At 39.4% G+C, this 13,969-nt stretch overlaps 2 protein-coding genes and 2 long non-coding RNA genes across 4 annotated transcripts in view; 2 read left to right on the top strand and 2 right to left on the bottom strand.

The window, feature by feature from the left end:
* Positions 1 to 13,969, top strand: part of LOC103524526 (bestrophin-4-like) — a 48,330-nt gene that overhangs the window by 27,663 nt on the left and 6,698 nt on the right. The window lies entirely within an intron of this gene.
* Positions 6,323 to 6,753, bottom strand: LOC113465472. The gene is made up of 2 exons (XR_003390175.1): positions 6,686 to 6,753; positions 6,323 to 6,571 (listed from the first exon to the last, which is right to left on the bottom strand). It is a non-coding gene; the product is annotated as an uncharacterized LOC113465472 (long non-coding RNA).
* Positions 6,458 to 8,729, top strand: LOC113465469. The gene is made up of 3 exons (XR_003390173.1): positions 6,458 to 6,598; positions 6,711 to 7,073; positions 8,421 to 8,729. It is a non-coding gene; the product is annotated as an uncharacterized LOC113465469 (long non-coding RNA).
* On the bottom strand, positions 9,281 to 12,454 carry LOC103524443. Its single transcript, XM_008489462.2, has 5 exons — positions 12,195 to 12,454; positions 11,606 to 11,894; positions 11,047 to 11,285; positions 10,398 to 10,524; positions 9,281 to 9,824 (listed from the first exon to the last, which is right to left on the bottom strand). The coding sequence occupies exons 1-5, from the start codon at positions 12,420 to 12,422 to the stop codon at positions 9,565 to 9,567; spliced, it is 1,143 nt and encodes a 380-aa protein (XP_008487684.1). The 5' UTR covers positions 12,423 to 12,454; the 3' UTR covers positions 9,281 to 9,564.

The raw sequence follows: 13,969 nt of genomic DNA, 5'->3' as shown, positions 1-13,969 counted from the left end.
CAACCATGGTATGGAGTTCTCCGCTTATTGTTGTTGCTTTTGTACTTTTCACAAAACATTCGTTTGTCCATTTCTTTTTTACTTCAGTGCTCCATGTTAGTATTTACTTAATTCCTTTCAAACTTTGTTTTCGTTGCTGTGGTTAGTAACTTACAAAGACCAATGCGCTTGCTAGTCTTGGTACAACACTCTTTTATTTATTCTTTACACTAACTATTGCTTTATCAATTTATCAGCAAGTCTCGTTAAATTATGACTTGGATTTTTCAAAAGGAGTGACTCTCTGGGCCTACTATCTTTTGGTCCTTTTTAAATATTTTTCTGTGATTTCGGGTACTTCTCATTTATATTGTCTTTCTTGTCCTTTTCTTTTTCTCTCCTTGTGGATATTGTCTCTTCTTTCGTTATTTCTTGATTCCATGGACCTTCTGAGTATGAAATACAAGAGCTTGATATCTCTGACCACGGGTTATTTCGTTTTTAATGTGTTTTATGAACTCTCGACGCAGTCTACTCAGCAGGGTGCTCAGTAGCTGAGAACATTTTCTCATGTCCGTTCTGCACGTTTACCTGAAATATGTCTGCAATAAGGTTTAACAGTTCTGGAGATAAAGGAGCTATTTTTTTTTTTTTTTTTTTTTTCTAAAGAGTCAGGTGATTAGTCAATACTTACTGTTTCTTCTATATCTACTGCTTTTGGGGTAGACATAAAAAATTGATATTTAGCATGATGAATTTGGGTTTGGAACTGATGCACTTTAACAGCTGGACCAAGGCCTTTCTATCCTCGTTTTCAATTGGTTTGTGGCATGACAGTAGGCTCTATAATTTGGTTCTGAATAGTTCAATAAATAGAACTAGGTATCTATTATCTAAACGACTTTTGTTTACTACGTCTTTCGAGAAATTGTGCGATACTTCGAGAGATGATTTCCAAGCAACGGGATTTGCAGCTTGCAGAATGTCGAATATGCTGTCAGCTTGGTTGTTTTGAAGGCACGAAAAGTAATGTGCTGTTGTAGCAGGAAGGTCTGGAACTATCTCATAGATACCTGGGTCGACAGGTAATAACAGTTTAATATTATGAGCTAGATTTGTTTTTTATCTTCCAATTTTAACTCATCAGAATGAAATTGCAAAATCTAATGATCAAGGAGGCACCTCAGTTATGTTTGGAGGGGCAACCCAGCAAGCGTTTAACTCCGGCACGTTTCATAATCTACGTTATCTACGTGATTTTGCAGTTATTTGATCTCGAATCTCTCGGGTTTTTGCGCTGGAATCTCCTTGTTACTCTTCAACATTTACGTTGTTCAAAACACTATAACACAAAGCTTGGAAGAACGTTTTCTGAAGAGAAGTTTCATTGATTTTTAGCTAAATCTCCTTTAGGGGTGAGCTACTCGTATTAATTTCTAACGAAAGTCACAACTTTGGGTCGGGGTTGTGTGTGTGTTTTTTTTTTTTTTTTTCTTTTTTTTCTTTTTTTTTTCAATTGACGCTAAAGTCTGCGAATTTGTTTTTTAGGCGTTTCTTGAAATGGACTTAAATATTCAAGATACACAATTTCCAGCTGAATGTAAGAACATTCCCGTAAGCTACAATGAGTATGAGTCATGAATTCATAATTTTGGCACAGTTGTTCTTACGCAATTCAAGTTTTGCACCGAGTGGAAAAACCAAGAGTTTACCATGAGTATACTTGAGATCGGGGGCCACAAAGTGAGTTTAAACTCGGTTTAAGTAATCTGATTGGCTAAAATTTTTGGAATACTTTTAAATCAACCAATCAGATTGCTTAGTCCGAGGTTAATCCAAATACGCTCACTTGTGGCCCCGGCCATAAGTCCTACAATCTAAATATGATGTAGGAGTATGCAATACTCATCCTACTTGTACTTTCTATGACATAGTACCAATTAGTACCATGTAGGAGAACCTATATCAGACCGATAGGAAAATGGGAACCGGAATCAACAAGTGACCCCTTCTGTCCTGCCAGATTTACATCCTGTCACTAATTGTTCTACATGGGTAACACCTCCCTCTTCCGTCCTGTTGACCGGGGTCATGTCCTTAGTTCGGTTCCTAGACTTGGTCTCAATAATTGAAAATTGAATCAGTGTATTTTTAACTATATCAGTTTACCTATGTCGTGTACACAGATGTAGGTACTTTATAGGTACCTAATAGTATATGTCTCCCCATAATATGTCAAAATATATATAAAACCTGGAATAGACTGCGGGGGTAAAGGGACTTTTCAGTCCTATCCCAGCAGGATACACAAGGTATATTCTATTCTATACTGTATCTAGGTTTAGGTTTTCGAATGGGAAGAGGATATGGCTGCCACCTTGTACAACAATGTGCTGATTGTAGGTACTGTTTTTTGCTGTATGTAAATAAAGCGATAAACTACATTGGATGTGCAAAATAATTCCCAGATTACCAAGGCCACCTGTTTCGATTGTTTGCAAATTTCAATCAGATATGGTGTTATTATTATTTTTTTTTTTGTTTTATTTTTTTTTTTTAGAATTCTAGAACATCGTTGTTTGGTGCTCGTATTTTCTGGCACATGGTAGATTTGCTATATATATATAAAAAAAACTTGTTTTTACAAAGAAGGGGTTTATTCAAATAAAAAAGTTGAAGATATTAGCACCTCACATGTGAACAAAACGGACCCATATCCAAAGCGAGGGGAACAGACCTCAGGTTGGGTACCTCTAGTTTAGCCAAGGAATATACATATTATTTAGACCCGACACAATACTCTGATCGTCTTCAACCTCTGGGTCCTGAGGACCTCAGGTTGGGTACCTCTAGTTTAGCCAAGGAATATACATATTATTTAGACCCGACACAATACTCTGATCGTCTTCAACCTCTGGATCCTGAGTTCTTCTAAGGTCCATGATGAGATTACAGGGTTGCCGCTGAGACCAAATGATGAAATAATGGAGCATGGATTATTAAATTTATCAGATCACCACCCACCGCGATTTCAAAATGAATGGGGTTCCTCAAGGTGCAACATATTCCCCTTTCCCTGTAACCCGTAATCGTGTGTATTCCAGAGAAGATGAATTTCAGCGTTTATTTTTGGGAAGTTAGCGACATTTCTTAATAAATTTAGGACTGTCTATTGGTGGATTTGTTCGCGTTTTACTACGTTTGTTATCGTTCGGTCCGCGAATCGCAAATAAAAGGTCCTACGAACTGGCCATTGAAATTTACTGGTATTTTTTCTATGGGTGGTGGAGTTTTAGGTGTAGCGGCAAACAGCCTTATAGGACAGGTTAAGCTTCTACGAATGGGTGGGGGAAGGAAAAAGGAGGAATGAGTTGGGCGTAAAACAAAAATTAAAACGCTGGGATAGCTAATGGCCAGCATGCTTATCCACGTGGTGGACCCCTGTCAGTCTTCTCCTTAAAAGTTTGCCCCCCTACTTCAAGGTGGACCCTATAGGCTGAACTTTTCTCCCGCCGTTGTACTACCGGGGTCTTAAGATAAGTCCAATACCAAGTCCACCTTCAAGGTAATTTTGACTCATTGACAGTCATATCAGTTGACATTTTGCTCATTGACAGGTAAAGGTAAATGGCATAGAACCAACTCAAAGAAATGCCTTTTTTCTCAATTGTACCTTTTTCGTAAGGTTGGGAAATTATTGCACCGAACTCACCAACTCCCCTGCAGTAATCCACCAGGAAATGGTGCATTCAATTTCGTAAAGCCGCTGGGCACGACAGTTTTTGTAAAGAAGGCTTTGAATTTCGAGTCATCTTTGATGAATCGGCAAACTTGTTTTTCCCCCATGTCTTTTCCTGCATGCAAATTTGACCTTGCAGTTTTCACAGTAACACAAATCCAGTAGTTCCTCATCACAACCAGGCTAACTGACTAATAAAATTATATAACTTACATATCACATCCTTCTTCAATTAAAACACTGTGCTAGCAGTGCTACATTTCACGACTTGAATTTGACTCGAACCACCAACCTCCGGATCTGGAGTCCACTAACGACTTGACGTTTTCCGAGCTATTTCCTTGTTTTTGATCAGTTTTCTTGAGAATGAGAGCCCCAATTTGGACCCTATAGGCTGTTTGGACCCCCAATCAGGACACTTTAGGCTGAACTTTTCTTATAATGTATACCCAAATATAAGCATCACTGTTGCCTGCCAAAGAAAATTGGCAGGTATTATTATTATCAATGCATACAACAGAAAAGCCCCCCAGTTGCCTCAAAAGCCAGCGGTGTATCCAGGGCCCCAGGGTACTTAACAGTCTGATAATTGTAATACCATAAGATATAGGTAAAAACGTACGTACAAACAGTACGTTTATTATTATTTATAACAAAAGGAAATTCTTCGTTTTGTTTCTTTTTGAAATCGTAACGCTTGGATGCCTCAGCATAGCACCTAATGGTAAAAATCCAAATAGGTAGAAATATATTTTGTAAGGTACTGCCCAAAGTTTTCTGATAATGTACTGTTGCCATATGATTCCGAGAAACAGGTTTTTATCCTATTTTAAACCAGTTACTCACTATCAGGTAGACTTGACTGGCGGACCTGATCAGGTGTACCTGTCAGGTCTACCTGATAGCTGATAGTGTGTGTGCTCAACAGGTATTAGGTATACCGGACAGACGAACCTGATCAGGTGTACCTGTCAGGTCTACACGGTAGTGAGTGGCTGGCCTTGGGTTTGGAAGGTAATCTCGCGCCTTTTAGTAGGGAATTGGCCGGCAACAGTAGGTACTTATGCCTGCCACTCACACTCAGACCGTCTGACAGGACCTGTGTCTGGCATACGGTCTCAACGGGCTCAACGGCAACGGCATACGGGCACGTACGGTTTTTTTTTTTCATTTAAACAGGTCTTGTTTATTGTTCCATAAAATGTAATGTTATTACCAATCAAATATATAAGACCTTGTTTAGACTGCGAGAGTAAAGGGACTTTTCAGTCCTATGCTGGTAGTATAAACAAGGTATATTCTATTCTATTCAACATGTATGGCGGAAATGCGAAAAAATCTTGAGACCCAGGTCTGCCAGACGGTCAGCGTGAGTGGCTGGCAGAATGATGGTCCCAAACGGTCAAGAGCCCAGATAATCTTATGCTTAACGGCTTGGCTCGCCGTTTACTTTTGCGGTCTCCGAAAGAGTACCTGACAAGACGTGCAAATAATTATCAAAGGAGAAGAAACTATCATTAAAGGAGAAGGAACGACACCAGAAAACTTGGTGTTCGGACATACCTACGTAGCACACATGGTAAAATTTACATATAAGATACAGAAGCTAAAGCTAACAGAGCGACAAAAATACACAAAATAAACCGTACAACAAGTCAACAAAAATCTATACTTTGAGGGCAACAGCATTAACGATCGCTCTACAACTACCAACATCACCATCTAAATTCTAAATCCAAATCCAAAACGTAATTTACATCAGGTAAAGGACCGCTATGGATAATACTGGCTAGTAGATAATACTTGTTAAATCCATGAAATTTTTTGTAACACAAGAAACAATAAGAGAAATTGTCCGTTACTAATTTTACCAATTAAGGTACCAAAACTATTTTTGTATCCTAAGTACCAGCAAGTACATTTAGTGTGAACTTTGAACTTCAACATGTGGATAATGGAATAGTTGCATCTACTTGGTCTTTGGTCATGCCTCTAGTTCAAGAGCAGAAGGAGCTCCACGATGGTTTTTCCGGCAAAACTTTAATTAAGGTTTTTACTCGAACCATGAGACTATCCCCGGATTTAGAGTTTCATGTGGAATATTGTAATATTGTGGAATTAAATTTAGGCAACTAATAAAATGGAGGTTGTATAGAAAATTTAGAAACTCGTCCTTAAAGACAAATTTTAAGATAAAGTTCGTCCCGACGCTAATCGAATTCGCGACCTAGAGCTTGCAAGGTGGGTACACTACCTTCCAGCCTAACTAGTCTGGCTGACCAATAATAAATTCATGGTGCCTAGAAATCTAGAGTGTGTATGCAATGTGCTTGACTTAAAAACACTATAGAATCTAATCTAAAGTTCTCTCTAATGGCCGGGCCACAATCTGAGTTTTAATTTGGTTTAAGGTTTAACTTTCGGATTAAGTAATCTGATTGGCCAAAAATGATGAAATCAACCAATTTATGCTTAACTCTTAATCTAGGAGTTAAACATAAACCTTAGATTTTGGCTCCAGAATTTATGATATACCTACTTAGAAACTAGAATTTTAGGCATTAGAAAGCATTATCTGAAGTTAAAAAAAAAAAAACGTAAATACATAGGGCGTAATTTTTACACATTTTAATTACATAATGGATATTCGGGTACATAATACACTTGGGCTCAGAACCACAGTCATACTATGCCAGAATGCCAGATTATTGCAGGCATATTATTTATAACACCTAATATAAGTACCCAAAAGCGACTGTGGTCCCCACAGCCTTACAATTTCATACAAATGAGATAAATATAAAACCTAAGAATAGACCGTTAAACATATTTATAATTTACTGACCTTCTTACCTGTAGGAAAACAGAGGGATCTATAAGGTGGCCTTACAATTTCATACAAATGAGATAAATATAAAACCTAAGAATAGACCGTTAAACATATTTATAATTTACTGACCTTCTTACCTGTGGAAAAACAGGGATCTGTAAGGTCTTATCGTCCCGAAAGCGAAGACAGAAGGAAGACAGGACAGGAGAAAGTCAGCTGTTTCGAGAACAAACTTATAAAATCCGCCCCGCGCGGGAATCAAATAGTTATACTTATGTATAATTTATTTACACAGTAAATCTTTATAGGAATGGACAGGTAGACTGACTTTTTTTTTGCTATCTAAATATCTGTTAGATCGTGTTCAGTGTCTGGACTAGATAACTAGGCTTCTAGCTATCACAGTCATATTTAATAGCAATCTTGTTGTCCATTCGGTTAAAATCACAAAATCAAAATTCAAAATGCCTACCAAAATAAACGAAGAATCACTTGCTGAATGCAGATATTTCTTTTCAGGGATAGGTGCGCAAGGCTATCAATGCACTTTGCAATTCATGCTGTGATGCATAACAATGTGATGAGACGACTATGACAATGTCTTCTTCCATGTGTTTGTGGCGCTTGTCAACTGATTTATGTGTACCACGGTGACAGTGTAACTATTACAGGTCTGCACCAACCATTAACTTATTGTTTCATTACAAATTTTTATCAGTAGATGGGTTCTTGAATTAAAAGAGGAATTTTTAATTGTGTTAAGCATAATTAAGTGCTTGACACAAATATCGTTTCCCGATTATTACACCTAGATAAATTTTATGACTTGACTTGGACTCGAACCACCCACCTCCAGATCCAAAGTCCAACGCGTTAACAACTGCACCACTGAGGTTGGTTGGTTTCTTGAATTAATCCCAAGGGCGAGATAAATAATAATCAGACCTTTGACAAATGGAGTGTGCCTGAAGGCATGTAATGTGTTCCAATTCACTTGATCCCACATCATTCGTCAAGTCGTTAGTGGGCTCCAGATCCGGAGGTTAGTGGTTCGAGTCAAATTCAAGTCGTGAAATGTAGCACTGCTAGCACAGTGTTTTAATCGAAGAAGGATGTTTGTGACAAGCACTCGTGCATTTCATACTCAACACAACTAAAATTCCTCCTTAAGCTTTGCTGAAGCCCAAGGCTCATTCCATGAGGGATTTTTTACTCCAACATATCTTGCTCCTAAGTTATACAATATTTCGATATAATTCGTCCAAATTCAAAGTTCTGCTTTTCCATTGGCTATTATACTTGTAAGATACTTTTCCATACTTTGGTGATATGAGGCACAGACTGTCTGACAGACCGACAGACCTGGGTCTGTCAGACAGTCGGAAAGTGTGTGGCGGAAAAAGCTTGAGACTTTGGTCTCTCAAAGTTGGAATGGAAATCTCTGATACAGACTAATCTTTATGCTTCGAGCTGTGGTATGACGTGTTTTAATAATAGTAAATCTAAACAGGGATCTGTAAGGTCTTATCGTCCCGAAAGCGAAGACAGAAGGAAGACAGGACAGGAGAAAGTCAGCTGTTTCGAGAACAAACTTCATTTCTTTAGAATAAAATCCGCCCCGCGCGGGAATCAAATAGTTATACTTACGTATAATTTATTTACACAGTAAATCTTTATAGGAATGGACAGGTAGACTGACTTTTTTGCTATCTACATATCTGTTAGATCGAGTTCAGTGTCTGGACTAGATAACTAGGCTTCTAGCTATCACTTAATAGCAATCTTGTTGTCCATTCGGTTAAAATCACAAAATCAAAATGCCTACCAAAATAAACGAAGAATCACTTGCTGAATATTTCTTTTCAGGGATAGGTGAGCTATACACACATCTACATTACCTAACTATCTATTGTTTCCTTCATTAATAAAAACCATTGGATAGAATTGTAGCTTTTAAGCTTTTCCAATCCTTTTGGAAAAACATGGTAAAATGATAATAAGTTTCCTTATGTACACAAATCCAAATCTGCCTGCACTATCATAAGGGCTATTCACACAACGTACAGATCAAAAACTTCAAAAAGGCAGATCTGATCCACCAATTCAATTAGGTGCATGGACTCACAGAACTGTTGGAATACAAACACTATTGAGAGTCCATTTCTATCTAGGTGCCAGCCAACAATAACTTGGAAGCCCTAAATCATCAGAAATTTATTTTGGTGTTATACGTGATTATTGGAATACCGCCCTCCACCCAATCTAGGAACGGAAAATCGATTAATAAATAATGATAAAATAAATAGGTGCCCCACCGGTAACATTCATTATATGGATTGCATGATATCGATCACTCGGTACCAAAAAGGCAGATCTGATCCACCAATTCAATTAGGTGGATGGACTCACAGAATTGTTGGAATACAAACACTATTGAGAGTCCATTTCTCTCTAGGTGCCAGCCAACAATAACTTGGAAGCCCTAAATCATCAGAAATTTATTTTGGTTTTTCCCCCACATTACTTCGGCTTCCGGAGGACTAACTTTGCATTACTTCAGTCTTCCGCTGCTATAGCTATAGGCACCAAAAAGGCAGATCTGATCCACCAATTCAATTAGGTGGATGGACTCACAGAACTGTTGGAATACAAACACTATTGAGAGTCCATTTCTATCTAGGTGCCAGCCAACAATAACTTGGAAGCCCTAAATCATCAGAAATTTATTTTGGTTTTCCCCACATTACTTCGGCTTCCGGAGGACTAACTTTGCATTACTTCAGTCTTCCGCTGCTATAGCTATAGGCACTTTTTGATCTGTACGTGTGACACCCCCTATTGTAAAGTAAACAAAAAAATACTTTCTCATTACCAGCATAGTATTGCTATACTTTAACCTTCACCTAACTAAAGTATAGCTACGCTAATACTTGAGTAATAGAAAGTAAAAATCACAGATCAGAGAATAAAATACACGCGTCCGCGTTCTCGGACATGCGTTCTGCGTTCGACCGCGTCACACGTACACCTCACCGCGTTTTGTCTGCGACGTGGTGCTGGTCTTCCTACTTCTGTCCTCGGTTGAGGACACACTGCCACTGCTGGATCCACAGGCAGAATCGTCCTTACCCGGGTTGTCCTTGTCTGAGGACATGATTTCCGTGATGCTCCCAGGGGGCGATGTCATGCCCGAAGAGTTGATCCCGAGGGAAGATAGCATGGGTTGCGATATGGACACGGTGCCGAGTGTTACGGGACTTACTGTGACCGGTGTGCCTGAAGATGAAATAATTCGAAATATGTCTGTTTAGTACAGTGCTTCTCAAACTGTGTGCTGCGGCACAGTAGTGTGCCGCGAGGTTGCCTTAGGTTGGAGAGAGAGGTTGCCTTTGGACTTTTTTTTTTCTGAGTCTTAAAAAGTGTGCCGCGGAGTCAACAACTTTGAGAAGCACTTACTGGTTTAGTACATAATTAGATGTAAAATGTTCCAGGGAAGGTAATAGAGGTGTCACCTTACATTAGGCTGTCTGCTAGTACAGAAACAAAATAAACATTTTCCATCTACCTACACATAGGAGGACCCAATTCAGCTATGGACGAAACACAAAGGAATTTTTCCGGTCTATTGTATCGATTCATTGGTTATCCTGATCCGTAACTACCCAAATTAACCCTACTATATGCCCACAAAAATATAAAAGACCTAGTTCAGGGTCTATACCGTTTTCCCGGAATGAAATTCCATGACTATTCCATGTTTTTCAGATCGTGTATAAACCCTGTAGTTGATCTGCGAGGATAAAGGGACTTTTCAGTCCTATTCCAGCAGGATAAACAAGGTCTACTTACCAATATGGCTGGTCATGAGTGCTGGATTGAGCACAGCTTGGGCTAAGGCTGCAGCTCCTACGCTACTGGTAGAGGTGATGGTCATCTGATGATTGGGATCAGACTCCAGGATTGGCGACAGGACAACCTGAAAAGAAATAACAAAATATTGGATTAGAGGATCTTAACACTTCGAAATGGAAAATACCAATTGTGTACCTACAAATACCTACATACGAAAGACCTTTCTCTCAGGCCAGCTACTCACTAAGGTAGACCTGATACCTTATACTTATAGTGAGTGACTGGCCTTAGAAAGAAACACTCGATACTAAAAATGTCAGGGAAGGGGATTTATGTGAAAGCCAGCAGGTGCCCCCTTTACATTGCCCACCAGGGATGGTTAGAGGCACTACTTCAAAAAGACCCTCTTTAAAATGTAGTGTTCGTAGCACCAGTATAGAAGCCTAGCAAGATTGGAGGGTAGCGGGTCTGTCTTGTAAGCACTGGGTGGCGAGATCTATTCCCGCCCTGAGCGATCCTCAACAAAGGGGGAACTTTATCCTCAACAGAAAAGGTTCGTCGGTGCGGCTGGCTTTCTATCTTGTCGTCTGATTTTGGGACGATAAGACCTCAGTGGTTACAGTTCCCTCTAAAAAAAAAGACCCACCTGTATCTGCCCCAGCGAAAGGTCGCCACTGTTGAACGCCGTGCTATAAGGTACCGACGTGGTCGTCGTGTTGCCCCCGCCGCCACTGGTTGTTATGACGAGCGTATTGCTATCCGTCACTGACTGGGAGGTGGGTGGAGGTTTGAGTGGGTGGTCTTCCTTGGTAACGTCCGGGGTGGGGATGCGAGGTCGATTCCGGAGGGTGGTCGGAATGGCTGATCCGTTCATTTTGCTGGCACCTGGGGAGAAGAGGACAACGGAAGGTAGAATTAGGAAAGGCTGAAGTGTAAAGATTGCCCCTGGCAAAAATTTATAACGAATAAAGAGACATACCTATTATTGATATTTTATAAGTAGGTATACATAAGTGAGGATGAATTTCACCTCTACATATTTGTAGCAAGCAAATGATCTGTTTCTATTTTTCTTGACTATAAAACCAATTTTCCTTTTACCTATAAACTTCTCACTATAAAAGAGACTATAAATTTTTACGTTCTTTATCCTATAAGAAGGAAAGTAAAGTTTTAGATTAAGAAAGGGCCACCTTAAAACTCACCTTTTTTCGCGGCACTGGGCTGTCGTGTGGACTTGCTACCGACCAGTTTATCATACAGAGTCAACTTGGCAGCGTTGAGCGTTTCCTTCGAGTCTGGCACCACTGTAATCGTGGGAGGCTGCATACCTCCGTTCTCGGGCGAAGAATAAACCGAATTATGCCGAGTTCTCCCGAACAGACCGGTCCGATTTGACGAGTAGACGGAAGAAGATCGCACCGATCCCATACGATGGATTTGCTTCTGGAACCAGTTCTTGCGCCGCTCCACCATGGGTGTGTCGACGCTTTCCTGTGAAGAAAATAGGGAGATGATGAGTGAAATATAATGGGCTGCTTAAGTAATGACGTTAAGTCGTAAAGGATAGCATACCTGTCTTGTAAGCACTAGGTCCTGGTTTCCATTCCCTCCCCGGGCGAACTTCATCCTAGAAAGGTAAGGTTCGTTCTCGGAACGGCTGGGTTTCTTCTATCCTGTCCTACTTATCTCTTCAATATCAGGACGATTAGACCACCGTTGTTCCCTCTATCAAACCTCTTGAAAAATAGTCAATTTAGAGGAGGAAAAGCCAGACAGCTAAAAGTCACTTACATAGTCTGCATACACATCGTCAGGAGCCACAGATTTCCGCCTGGATGTGATGTTAGCGTATAGGGAGTCAGCCTCTTTCACCTTGTAGAATTCTGCCGAGCCTTTCGGTTCCGATCGGCGGTAACACTCCGACGCCAGCGTGTAGGGCAAGTCTTTGGGTACCACTTCGTCCCAGTATTGGTCCTTGAGGAGTTCCGGGTGTTCTTCGTGCATTTCGTCTACGATCATGTAGGCCGCCTGGAACGAAAAGGTTAGGGGGTTTTTAAGGTGTTTTAGATGGAGCGGAATAGGATTGCAAGTGTAAAGGTGTGTCCAAACCTGGTCGAAAGCGCGTCGCGTCGATCTATATCGATCTAACAGATGAGAGCAACTCACATATACTACCTAGCTTTTTTCCAACTATATAACCTAACGTCACTAAATTTCAGAATGGGGGCAAGTGGTATAAAATGAGAGCAATTGGAGTCCACTCCATATAGAATATGCTGTCAGAGAAAAGGCACTTCTCCGAACACTTTTTCATGAAAATACCAAAAAAATTCAATGAGTAACGACAACCCTTTATGTATTTTAAACATGAATTATTAAATTTATACCCGGTAGTCAGGTGATCCTAATTATTATTAATACGGTAACCTCGGAAGCAATAAAATATAGAACCGCCCGTAGAATTGTAGATCCAACTTAATCTCACCCGTCAATCAAATTAATCGACTGCCAAAAACTTGTAATGAATTAAATGAATGGATTACATACCAACAAAGTGGATTATACCTACACATGGCAGGATTACATATTAAAAATACATTCTATTCTATATTAAAAACATACAAAGTCATGTGGATTACCTACACATGACAGGATTACATATTAAAAATATATTCTGTTCTATATTAAAAACATACAAAGTCATGGAAAATAAATTGGCAGGAGACCCGGGTCGTGTTTATTGGTCTCCGAATTCCGGACACGGAAAGTAAGGAAGACTTCGGATGAGGAAGGGGTATTATTAATACGGTAACCTCGGAAGCAATAAAATATAGAACCGCCCGTAGAATTGTAGATCCAACTTAATCTCACCCGTCAATCAAACTAATCGACTGCCAAAAACTTGTAATGAATGAAATGAATGGATTACATACCAACAAAGTGGATTATACCTACACATGGCAGGATTACACATTAAAAATATATTATATTCTATATTAAAGATATATAAAGTCATGTGGATTACCTACACATGAAAGGATTACATATTAAAAATATATTCTATTCTATATTAAAAACATACAAAGTCATGGAAAATAAATTGGCAGGAGACCCGGGTTGTGTTTATTGGTCTCCGAATTCCGGACACAGAAAGTAAGGAAGACTTCGGATGAGGAAGGGATTTAATGGCAAGGCTATCAATGCACTTTGCAATTCATGCTGTGATGCATAACAATGTGATGAGACGACTATGACAATGTCTTCTTCCATGTGTTTATGCCGCTTGTCAACTGATTTATATGTACCACGGTGACAGTGTAACTAATACAGGTTTGCACCAACCAATAACTTATTGTTTCATTACAATTTTTTATCAGTAGATGGGTTCTTGAAATAAAGGAATTTTCAATTGTGTTAAGCATATTTAAGTGCTTGTCACAAATATCGTTTCCCGATTATTACACCTAGATAAGATGGATAGAAGGGAGAGAGAGAAAGACTTGATACATAATGACAAATTATTTTGTTATTTATTCGAACTCTAATATTACAATTTGAAATCTATC

The sequence above is a fragment of the Diaphorina citri genome, unplaced genomic scaffold (genome assembly GCF_000475195.1).
Source record: "Diaphorina citri unplaced genomic scaffold, Diaci psyllid genome assembly version 1.1 scaffold6, whole genome shotgun sequence".
In the NCBI taxonomy this organism is placed as follows: Eukaryota; Metazoa; Arthropoda; class Insecta; order Hemiptera; family Psyllidae; genus Diaphorina; species Diaphorina citri.
Note: the sequence above shows the minus strand (reverse complement) of the source record. Positions and strands in the feature narration are given on the sequence as shown.